This window comes from Branchiostoma floridae, chromosome 5, assembly GCF_000003815.2.
Source record: "Branchiostoma floridae strain S238N-H82 chromosome 5, Bfl_VNyyK, whole genome shotgun sequence".
Lineage (NCBI taxonomy): Eukaryota > Metazoa > Chordata > Leptocardii > Amphioxiformes > Branchiostomatidae > Branchiostoma > Branchiostoma floridae.
The window spans coordinates 11,252,932-11,265,700 of record NC_049983.1 but is presented as its reverse complement, the minus strand read 5'-3'; the positions used below and the strand labels follow the sequence as shown (position 1 = coordinate 11,265,700).

The 12,769-nt window shown below is 39.5% G+C and overlaps 1 protein-coding gene across 1 annotated transcript in view; it reads right to left on the bottom strand.

The window, feature by feature from the left end:
* Positions 1–12,769, bottom strand: part of LOC118415148 (voltage-dependent calcium channel subunit alpha-2/delta-3-like) — a gene marked incomplete in the record, with an annotated part of 40,377 nt that overhangs the window by 8,389 nt on the left and 19,219 nt on the right. The window contains 16 exon segments of the mRNA XM_035819517.1: positions 555–673; positions 1,095–1,143; positions 2,162–2,232; positions 2,430–2,491; positions 2,702–2,773; positions 3,083–3,175; positions 3,572–3,646; positions 4,090–4,170; positions 5,575–5,631; positions 7,853–7,891; positions 8,463–8,546; positions 8,990–9,039; positions 9,790–9,868; positions 10,160–10,273; positions 10,695–10,859; positions 12,016–12,166. Coding sequence (XP_035675410.1) covers positions 555–673; positions 1,095–1,143; positions 2,162–2,232; positions 2,430–2,491; positions 2,702–2,773; positions 3,083–3,175; positions 3,572–3,646; positions 4,090–4,170; positions 5,575–5,631; positions 7,853–7,891; positions 8,463–8,546; positions 8,990–9,039; positions 9,790–9,868; positions 10,160–10,273; positions 10,695–10,859; positions 12,016–12,166 — 1,361 coding nt within the window.

The window sequence follows — 12,769 nt, the reverse complement described above, 5'->3', positions numbered from 1 at the left end:
CTCCAAAAACCATGTTTGTAGGGCATCGAATACCACCTGATCTACCATGTCTTTGTTGCCTGTGGTACGATTTGTTAACATGGAATGATGAAGAATAGAACAACACATATAGCTTTTCACGGATATATCATAATCCAGAGGGCATTTTGTTTAAATGAACTTGTTTTTGTTCAAGCAGTAAACATGGAAGGTGCCGTGAGGAAAAAATCAACTGATATGCTATCTGTGAAATCAAAAGTAAATTCTTTACCTTATCACCTGTGAAATAAAAGCATTATATTTTACTGCTCCAATATTTCTACCTGGCAGTGCTCATTATACGGAGGAATATATTGTTGTGACTCAATAAAAATCGAAAATGCAAAAAAGTTGACTAATCTTTAAGTTTGCTGAACACGGTAAGGGGGTGAGCACTATACATAGTGCATCGTTGTAGATAAACATTACTCATGCAGTTAACTTGTATACAATTACATGCATTAGTACATATCTTTGTACAATATATATATATATAGAAGCCCGAAAGTGAAATCAACCAAGAAAAAAAAACTCACATTGTTTGGCGATGACCGGGCTTTTGGCGCTGCCCTTGTTATCGTTCTCCAGATACCTGACGATGGCGTCCAGCTGCGTCATGTTGTTCGCCTCAGCAGTGGTGAGCTGGCAATACTTCCTGTATGGTATAGAGGACACATACATTGTACATACGTTTCCTTACTCCTGTACGGTACAGAGGGCACAAACTCATATACAATGCATTCTCTTGATTTTATTTTTATATGCATGTGAGAGAGCTCGATAATATTGTTCTAAACATTGCTTTTATGAAAAAAAGGGCACATACTCATATACAATGCATTCTCTTGGTTTTACTTTTATATGTATGTAAGAGAGGGGGTCTCGATAATATTGTTTTAAACATTGCTTTTATGAAAAAAAATTATTAGAATGTTAATTGCTTAAAACAAACCAAAACTATACCTATAGAAGTACTTTGTTGACTTTGTTCTCGACGAAGCACAACGAAACGATGATTATACAGCTAATAAGTAGACTATATCGATACTCTGTGTATAACAATACCAGGCAATTACCATTTCGCTAGTACTGGCCCCGTCGCTCCTTTTCGAAGTGGATCAAGACCTGTAAAGAAATATCAAACATAAATGTAAAATTAACACGTACTTAATTCGGTCAAAAACCACCGAGTTATCAATTATTCATCGGCAAGTACCTATTGCTACGCAATGTGGTAAAACATTGGAGGGTCATCATTACATACGTCGTGTCGAGGTTATAACCTTGAGTTGCAACGTTGTAAAGAGTGACATTTGATAGAAATACACGCGTAAAATTCCATTTTACTAGGCTTTCAATGATAGCGTATCATCGACGAGGCCACGTACAAGACTTTGAACATAGTACCAAAATGACCTACTAGACAGGATTTAGAATCTTTTAATCAGAAAATGTTATGACTAATGCTTGCATTTAATTTGCCGTGGTTATGATTGCACAAAAATGGGGCCGTGGCTACACATGAGGATTGGTTCATAAACCAAGCACGCAAACCTGACACGATCGAACAAGTTGAGAGGATGCTTATAAAGCAGGCAATCAGGATGCGTGTGTTCTTATCTCCTGCAGTGGCTCTTCATTAAGTCTGCACGCAAGCCGTTTTTAAAACAGGATGTGCAGTTGGGCGCTAGCGGCAAGCTAAGCATCTAATATCATTTTTCGTTTACGGAAATTGAAAAAAATTATGCAACAATTCGAGGACGGGTGAGTATTTGCGCATGTAGAATACATTTAAAAAATGGAGAATAGGGCTGTTCTCTTTTTAACACAAAATGTTACAAATAGCAGATAAAAGCAATGCGTTCAGTGTTCTGCAATCCAGAACGTCTTATCCATAATAAAACCTATTTCGTCACGTACCATTTCTTCTCAGCATTCCTGTACATGACGTGAGTGGAGTGAGGAGAACGTCAACAATAAAACTGTATTCTTATTATCACCAATATTCTTCAAAACGCCCTTAGTGTTGAAAAGTTTACATCACTTCAGAGAGTTGGACTTATGCTTGACTGTGCCCAAAAAATCCCGATGGTCAGCTTTTCTTTATGTTCAATGAAGATAATATATGATTAAGACATCTTACCTTTGCTCCTATCTTTTACCGTACCCTGGACGAAGAATTGTCCATAGGGACTGGGAATCGCAATTCCCAAGCTTTGAGAGAAACACAACATATTTAGCCAAATTTGATACACAAAATGAGATACGTGCAACAGCACCAAATGAACAGGAAGTAGAGACTGTGGCTGAAGTGAAGACAAAAAGGTGTCATGAGAAATTGATCAACAATGTATGACAAGAATGTAAAGTACCGGCAAAACTGGCAACGATAGATTGTATATAACCCCTACCTGAAAGGAGTTTCGTCTATTTTTGTAAAGTAGTATGAGTTGTAGTGGACCATCACTCTTTTCTGTAATCAAAAAGATGAAGATACAGTTTAAGAAAGGTTGGGTATTATAATGCTTTGCATGAAGTCACTTTTCCAAAAATAAGGTTTAAAGTGTACAGATATACATGTGTCTCCAAAATAATGTACAATTATGGCCCAGAAGCAATTTGTAAGGAATATTTGTCAATTTCCTCTGAAGAATGTTTTACATGCAGTATGTAGTAGGCTCACCATGTTGTCCAGGTGTTCTTGAACTTTCATCGTGAGCGATCCCGTCTCACGTTTCACCATGCTGGTACGTAACTGGAAATCAGAACGCGCAAACAACATGGTTACACCGCGTGAATAGTTGAACGTGAAGTCCATGAAATATCTGGTAAATTCCATACTCAAACATGGAATGATAAATTGGCAACAGCATGAAAAAATGATGCAAAATCAGAAAACCACGTCAATTCATGAACAGCCCTCAACACTGCAAATAGAGGCTATTTTAAACTGTGTCCGTGCCTATGATGATGAATCATGCACGGTACAGTGAGCAGTATAACATTGCCAAAAGATTCGTCTTTAAAACACACATCTAAAAGACCATGGAAAAATGCTCCTTACTTTCTCTTCCGTGTCAGAAATTTCCACTTCGCCTAAATCCACACTGTTGTAGTTGGGTTTGGTGATCGGGTCTCCACCCGGCTCCATGACAACCTTGGACAGAAAACACTTGAAAATAAGTTTTCACACAGATGAAAATCTCAGGTATTTAAGTCACAAATTCAAGCCACACTTACAAAGAGCGGAGAAATGAGATTACAGTTACAATAACACCATCTACTGATAATCTTAAATTTTTGTTGTTTCAACTTGATTTTTAAAAAGAAATATCTTAACGTGTTGTTATAGTACTAGACGTGCACATGACTAGACGTTGATGATTTTAAGAAGCCATATACTATTGCATGCCACAAAAAATCAAACAGAACTATCATAAACAGTAAGGGGAACTCGTCATCGTATCAATGAAACATCGACAACATTATAGTACGAAATAAACAGAGACGATTCAACAAAGACGAATAATCTAGTGTCATCAAACATCGTTACCGTTGGTCGAAGGTCTGGATGGGTCAGGATGTATCCGTTGTTCGTGATGACAAAGGCGTAGCCATTCACACCCATCTATGTAACAGTGGTTAGGCACAAGAGCGGTCTACAGGACTGTTCGTAAATTGTGAAGTACATTTCTACGACAACGATTCACACCATCCTGCACAAAACCTGCCACATGTGTTAAACTATAGACTCTTTACACCATAAAAACTAAAAAGGTCAGAAACCAAGAGACCAGACAGCTACTATCAGTTCAACATTGTACATCTTACATCAACAATTTCAAACAAGCACAGTTCCATAGACGAAGGACTCAACAGTAAAGAACAAATACGGTGGGTCGTCCTTTCTACGGCTGAATTCCATGTAGATGGTGTGAATTACTTGTACTAGCCACCAAAACATTCAAAGATCTGTACGTTCAAAATCAGGTAGTTTCTCATTAGAATATTAAAAAACAACAACTTGAAAACAGAAATCAGCACGGAAGCATGATAGAGTGTTCGTCTGACCTTGAGTGGTGGGGCGAGCTTCATCAGCTCGCTCACGGGGACGTCAATCCCCACAACTCCCAAGAGGTTTCCTTCTAAGCTCTGGGGAAAAGTGGTCAAAGAAAAGGGACAGATATTAGAAGATATGCTATCCGTCAATAGACACAGAAATCAGAACAACACTTTTAAGCTTTAAATCATTTTTACATGCTTGTACATTACTTGGCACGTTTCGGTTTTACTCCCCCTTCAATTAAAATAGATTGAAGATCGTTGAGATTTTTCACGCGTTCCTATACGTTACAAAGCTGTAAACAAAAGGTTAGATATGTGAGGCATACAAAACACTCAGTTAAATCTGTAGACAATAAGACTAAAGGGATTTTAATGACGATGCAACCTGAAATTCTGTGGACTGGTTGGAATTTGTTGTGTGATCAGGAATTATGTTTGTGTGTGTGTTGTTTTTTGTGTGTGTTTGTTACCTTTCTGCACCCTGAAAGTCAGATATTAGTAGGAGTGAGGGTTATGTGTTCGAGTCATCCACCCCTTTGCAATCAAGACAATTTCTTGTTTTTATCTTAGTCTTGGGACTTAAAAGAAGCATTGAAAGTACTATTCCTATTGCTATGTACGAGGTTGCACAGATATATCTTAACCTTACAGCAGTTGGATTTGCATCCTTTTACATTCAGATATCTAATCCTACTGCCGAAAAAAATACATTTTCACTCGAAGCTATTTCTTCCTTTTATCCTATGCTTTTATCCTACGAGGCTAGCAGCAGTATAGTATTTGCGTATCGAAATAAATGCGTAAGCATACTGAAAATGAGAAACTGCTATATACTAGCAAAGTTCAGACTTAATTCGTAACATAGAGCATCAGGTAAACCACTGAATTATATCTTGTGGTGGTCGACTGAAAGGTATGCAGTGATAGTACGTACATACATGTGAATGAATCCCGTTGCGTAAGACGTTCATGGTCAAAATGACGACGCAACTACTCTCCAAGCAGAGGTTAGGGTCCGGCTGGTTGTTTTTTAGTTGTTTGTACTCTTTCTTGATGTCTCGCCCCCCCCCCCCCCAAAAAAACCCAGCCGAAGCCTAACCTGTGCTACAACGACGTGTATCGGTGACCACAAAGTATACAATCAAACGACAAAAGAAGTGGATAAGATATAACGTTAGCACCAAAAATAGAGTAGGGAATTTGTGGCATTTTTGAAACGACCATATTTCGCTATGATAAGTTTCTTCCACCTCTGGAATCTGCGTTTGTGTTTGAAGAAAAAGATCAGATGGTGAGAAAAATAAGGACTGAGTCACGTGATAGTGGTAAGATGTCTAGGATTTCACTAAGATGTACTTACCTGTCCGTTTTGATGCGATAGAACAATCATTTCTCCGTAACGGGCATAAGAGAACTCCTTTCAAGTACCAGAATGTACAGACAAGAGTCTTAAACTATTGTAGTTTCTCTAAGAAGATGTGTAAATCTTACCGTTTGGTTCTTCATGTCAAACACGGGTCGTGCAACGGTCGTCATCAAGGCTAGACCCTATGGGAAAGCGTGAAGTAAATTGGGAAGAGGAAGAGAAATATGTTAGGAAGGAACCACAGCAAGACGTGTATCATCACCTGGATGGCTATACATGCTGTCTATGGGAGCATACTGTCCAACCATCACCCAAACATCAGTCACTACCCTTTCCAACCTTTCCATGCAGTTACTGTTGGTATCTATGGTGATAGGCATGCTATGATGCAACATATTTAGCGCATACAGCTGAACATTTTGTTAGTGCGTAGCTTTACCTGCCATTGCTTCCCTCGGGTCTCCAGTCTACAGTTAGTTCAAGCAAATACCTTCACTACTCGACAATAAAAACTAAGGCATCCTAAGCTGTACGTAACGTTATATCCCTATCACTTGGTTTAAGATATCAGCATCCTTAGATACTGAGTACAAATAAAATCAGGTATGAAAATATATATCAAGTTGCCAACAGAACGAGATCGCTCACAAGCGATCTGAAATAATTTCTTGATGATAAATGTCAATTTTTCACACAAACGAAGGAACTATGTTCAGGAAATAAATTGGGTAAAATAAAAAGTCCGCACCGGGTGGTACGTTCTATGATATCAAGTAATAAGGTCGCAATAAGTAACAAAACTATACATCATTTCAGAAATAAGATCTGATAGTCAATATTTCATATGATTTGGCAATGAAGTCAGACGTTCTTATGTATTAAAGATTAACTCCATAAATGAACAAAATGTATATGATAGATACTCTCCCCAACAATAAATAATATTTTTTCTTTCATGTTAACATGATGTAAGTTGATAATATCACAGAAACATAAGAGAACAACAGAAAGTAACATTGTTTTGCATCTATTGGAAAGAAATATATAAGCCGCATAGAAAGGTATCGAATTTGGAGAATGAAAAGTGACTAGGGGCGAAACGTTGGAAAAGAGCAGAGTAAAAGATAAGAATTAAAGTATTACCTCTCCGGTGTTCTTCAGTTATATGGATCGCATTTTTCAAAATGGTAGCAAGAGAGAAGAGTGATTCATATCTGGTCTAGATGACGTAATATGGGTTAGTAGGAAGACAAGAGACCGAACAGCTCCGCTGGGTCGGGCTGTCCCGCACGCCAACTGCGCATGCTCCACAATTCCATCCCAGAATTCCATGCTGCGATGCTTATGAGACAACATTGACAGCCACGCTTTTAGTACAGGACTGGACGACACACGGACACACACGAAGACATACACAGGTATACGAGTATACGTCATGGATGCACTCGTGTGCAATTATACAAGTGTGCATCACAATAAAGCCGGGGGGAGTTAGTTGGTTGACCGTGGAGGGAACCAGTAGGGTCGTCACCAACAACAGAGTGGACTCAGAAGGGACAATTAGGTCGGACATTCAACGTTCAGACTAGTCAGAAAACGGTTGTTAGTCACAAGAGACACCTGAAGTGTTAGGCTGTTGCAGTGTTAGTCATTCACATGCGTCATTTCAAATCGCAATCAATCAGAATGATACAGAATGTAGAGAGAGAGAGAGCAGAGAAGTGACAGAGACGGACAGGACATTTCATAGAGAATGCATGCCACTGTGATGAGTGAGCTAAAATGACATTTTCATACAAAGTATCATTTCGTACATTTCTATCCGGATTTGCATCTCAGCAGGTGTGTTAGGCTTTTCAAGCGTTGTTAAGTCAGCACAGTTTCAAAGTGTAGGTAGACAGACTTTACAAGTGCCATGAGCTGCATCTTTGACGAGTGAACAAAGGTTTTATGTTGCCAGAGGTCTACATTGTCCTGACAGGTTTATGACTATTGCCTGGGGGACATCGTGAGAGAAAGTGGTCGTAAAATTTTACTGTCTTGTGGTGAAGGCAAATACTTCTACATACATTTAACATGTAAGTCTCTATGCTTGTCTTACGGACAGGTACGTGACTGAATGATTTAGTAAAACACACTCCACTCAATTCTTTTACGGCAATTGGTTTTTAGTTTCATCAAGGGGGTCCCATTCATCCCTCCTTGGTTTCATGCTTCAAGTTTCCTACTTCATGAACCAAAACTAACTGATGCTTAACACACACGACGCTCTACATATCTCTTTATTATCATGGACATTAACACTACACATCTACTGGGTCAGACTGTTGTTATCGATCTCAGGATCCTCATGCTTCCATGCACGGATGCATGAAAGGTTCTAGTCGGCGCATGATACCTTACCTCCGGGTCATATAGTTTTAACGCTTCCTTGTATCTTCCCTGGCAGAAACAAAAAGCATCGAATGGTAGAATGTATGATACCCTAATATCTGTGACATGACCCAGTGAGTTTACGTTAAAAATCTTATCTAAAACACAAAATATTTTAGATAAAATAATGTCATAGTCATTTCAATCGTTGTATCATTTCAAGAAGCATCGAATGGTAGACGTATGATACCCTTGTATCTATGGCAGGATTCGGTGAGCTTACGTTAAAAAAATCTTATCTAAAACACAAAATAGTCTAGATAAAATAGTGTCATAGTCTTTATATGTCAATCGTTGCATCATTTCAATCGGCGATGGCAGTTTAAAGGTGCTGCCTGATACGTAGCAAAGGCAAGCGGTGGATGAAAGGCACATTTCAGCTCACATCACAGAAACATGGGTCACAATCAATGCTGAAATAGAAGCCATGATGACGCAATACAATGGACGAGAGTGACAGAGATCACACAGAGTCGAATAGAAGAAGAGGAAGAACAGAATTTCTTGTACATCATCGACTGCCATAGTGTGATGCACAATGTATAACCGTCCCACTGTGAAGTTAACAAACCTCACTAACCGAGCTGTCCATGTAGACGTTGGTCCAGATTGTGCCATGGGCTCTTCTGATAACCATAGGGCGGCTAAGCACGTGGATGTATTTCTACAGGGAGAGGCAAGGCATGGTAATGATAGTATCACGGCAGTAGATATGTGGGTTACATACCTGGAGAACACAAAAATCTGGCAGAAAGGTCTTCCCATAATGTTGAGGGTTTGTTGGGGAAAAAATGGAGTTGGTGGCAACTTTATACACTAACACAGTTGAGCTTTTATGTACAGAGTCAAATGTGCCGAAAGGTGTACATATTGATGTAGTTAGATGAACTTTCGGTTCTCCATAGGATGTAACCAGGCAAGGACACAAAAGAGAAAAATTGGCATATAACGTTACAGGCAGTTCAAAATTTAAATGGACATATATAAAATTTACTTCCTCACAAAACATATCAAGTTGTGAAGGATGTAAAAGCTGGATATAACATCGAGTTCAACGTATGGCGATATAAATACATAGATGCCGCAATTTTGTCTTGTCAGACTTACCATGACGTTCTCTTGTACATCAGCCAGTGTTGCAATCTGGGTGTAGTAACCTGACAAGTTGCATAATAGCCATACACAGATAATCAATCATGTGTTCAATCTGGGATCCTGTTATTTGAGGATCTTTGAAGGCATCATTTAATCTAAACATCCACTGACAAGAGCATATTACTGTAAAATACGTAAAAAAAAAACATCCACAGAAAACGTATAGAAGTATTGACAAATGTACGAATGTACAAAGTTTGTCAATGTAAAAAATGAGACAAAGAGACAAGCCAAACAATAAACCAAAGGTCTGTTCATGGTAACAACAACTCTAGTTAACATCTCAGGTGAAAATACAGGAGAGTATGAAGTATAATACATTTGTACAGCATAGCTGCAAGAACTACGATTAAAAATACCATGGCAAATAATGGCGTAGGGTTACATTTAAAAAAGAATACAATTTCTTCATTGATAAAACTAGATCGTTACAATTCTCTGAAAATCAAACATGTGAAAATCTGGTGCATCTGATTGTAAAGGTGGTGTATATCTCACTGCACTTGGGGCACCGGTGCGGCACTGCGGGGTTCGTACACTGCCACACAGTTGTGTTACATGTATGTATTTTCACAGATTTAAAAAAACAAACAATCTAGATATTGCCTAAAAGCATGACTTAGAAGAAAACAAAATACACAAAACGTAAATTCATTTTTCTAATCTCTGAAATTCGTTGAGTAATCTTTCGAACCCCTCAGTGCCGCACCAGTGCCCCAAGTGCAGTGAGATGCCACCTTAAGAAAGCTTACCCTTGTTAGCGCAGGCCATCCACTTCACCGGCGCAGACTCACCGACTTCGCGACCAATCAGATAGCTGAATACACGAACCTATTGGAACGGACCCATGGAATTCACACAGAACAGTCAGCTCACAAACCCAACCACACACAGTCGTGCCCTCCCATAAAAGTACGATAGGGACCGTATAAAAACAACATGAGACAGATGTGTGAAAACCTAGGTCTTCATTTTTCTATTCTAACTAACAAAATGAATGAGAAATGGACTAAAACAAAGACAGGAAAACATAGGTCTGTCAAGAGTATTGAGCACATGAAAAATCATTACTACAAAATTGAGTGTCATCGTGAAGCTACGCTAGTGTTACCGATAGCCTACCCTTCTGTCGGGGTGGTTATAACGGCGAAATATCTGCTCATAGTTTCTCGGAGCTCCGTCCGTGATCACCATAATGGCCTGGTTACACCACGACCCCTGGCCTGTGTTGTTGAACTGCAGGGAGGAAAAAAACGGCAGAGGGTTATCTGAACATGTCTTGCTACCGTTGAGCCTAATGATAAATAGTACATTGTCGACCTACACCACTGTACAGTTTAAAACGCGTTACAAGTATAACATTAAAAATTATTGAAACGCGTGGAATGTCACTACATCTGAATAACTCCGTAAAGGAGGACAGTGTCTTCCGAATTGGGTATTGTTTTTGTCTGTCTCTATGAGTTTGCACCTATAATTCAGGGTCCTTTGATGGATTTATCTGAAATTGGCCTGTAGTTATTTAGATCCAGATTGTTCATGGCGATTTTAGGCACCGTAACAGTATTTGTTTTTACACTTGTCACGTTGTAGCAAAACGACATACATGACTATGTACTCAAACGTTTGAAAACAATGATTGTAAGGAAAAACATACGTCACGGAGCATTTGGAAAGCCGCGTCGAGGGAAGTCTCAAAGTTCGCCATTCCATCAGCCTGAAGCTGCCGAACTCCATTCTTCAATAGCTCCTTGTTGTCCGACGTGGCTTGTACCAACGTGTTCACAAAGCATTTCTCGATGTAGGTCACATCTTTGTTGAACTAATGCACGCAAAAACATGACATAAACATTCCGATTACCTTGTGACAAAGGAAAAACGGTGGTACACAAGCATTGAACTCAACTAGCCTGTGACCAAGCGTAGCGTTACTTCAGTCCAAGCATTCTCCATGCTCACTCACTAGGAAGAGACGAACGAAATCTTTCTCTGGTGTTCTTGATAAATTATTACGTAAATTAATATAATATTAAGTAAATTATTATTAAAACCCACCTCTATTTGGTCACAAGGTTATCTTTGCATTTTATTTTCATTTCTACGCCAATCAACTGTTTCAGGGGAAGCTTTGAGGGGATGAGTTTATTACTTAGTATCTATCTATTTATTCAGTATGCATAGAAATAGGTAGACAAGGCAAAGTAACGACGAACTCAAGTTGTGCGACTTAAATGAGCGCTACTAGGGCTGGGTACCGGTACAGAAAACTCAGGTCCAGGTCCGGTTCAGGTCCAAAGGATCAGGTCCAGGTCCGGACCTGAACCTGGACCTGATGCAGTATGACTCATACCAATGATCCATTTCACTACAAAGAGATCTGTTTGGTGGAGTATTAGACTTACACTGGCGTTTTAAAATCCTTCAACACTAACTGCACCTGTACGATTGGCTATAAAACTTGGTAGAAACTACTATAAACTCTACCCTACTTCACTCTTGTTATTTTCTGCCACCTGCAAGCGCCAAAACGTATGAATGCCTGATGAAATAATCTGTTAATTTTCTAATCGGTCCAACATCCGGTCCACCTAATTTTTTCAGGTCCGGTTTTTCTGGACCGGTCCAATAAGAAAAACCGGTTTAAGAAAAACCCCAGCCCTAAGCGCTACCACTTCTTGTACAGCATATGAAAAAAAAATGCATGAAACGATCAAACATTAAAATAATGAGAGATGTAAAAACAGTCGTATTGTTTGGTTAAGGGAAATTTCAGATTCGCCTTCCAAAGGAAAAGATGGACACGGAATAGCTACAAACGTTCTGTTGCAATAATTCAGTGTGTGGAAGGAAACGTTATTCAACATGATTTCACAGTTAACACAGGAAGAACACTTCTAAATTCCGACTTGAATCTCTGGCTAAATATCACAATGGTTTTACACAATGGAGAAAACAAAAAAAATGCCAAAGTGACGTACTGCTATGACGTTGAAGAAGTCGTTGTCTGACATTGTATCGATAATGGTGTCGACGGTTTGCTTGGCTATTTCCAAGCGAAGTCCCTTCATACTTCCACTCCTGTCCACCACGATGACAATGTCTTTAGGGGACGTGGCGGCCTGGATGTACCTGTAGGGGGGAGGAATGGTCAGTGTTACGTGATGCTGTCACTTAGATGATATATTCAGACATTTTGGCATCATTGTGTGGTACATGTAATCTCCAAGCAGATTCCTCCGGTGGCATAAAACAGTAACATACTAATAAGCTGCGGTGGCCAATTTTACCCCTCTGCCTGCTGAAGTCCTTCCCCAGCTTACTAGTATGTTACTGTTTTATGCCACCGGAGGAATCTGCTTGGAGATTATGGGACCTGTACTAACATATCCAACAGCAATTTGTCAACGAACCATCATGTTGTGTTGGTCGTCGTTAGTGGATTCCAACCATCACAGCAATGAAAAAGTTCAAGCATCATTCAATCAAAAATGGGAAAGGTGAACCAGCACTCACCATCCTCGATATCTCCCGTCGAATCGTCTATGTCGCTCGCTCCAGGCTCCCGTTCACTGCCTATTATAGCAACAATGATCTACACCGCATCAGAGGGGAGCCTTTTTTTTTTCAAAAAGGAAAGCAGAGGAAACACACTCTTAATACGCATCCCTAACGCCAAGGCATGAGTGGGTGTAGTGTGAGTGTGAGCCATCACTTCCTTCCGCCTGTCAAACA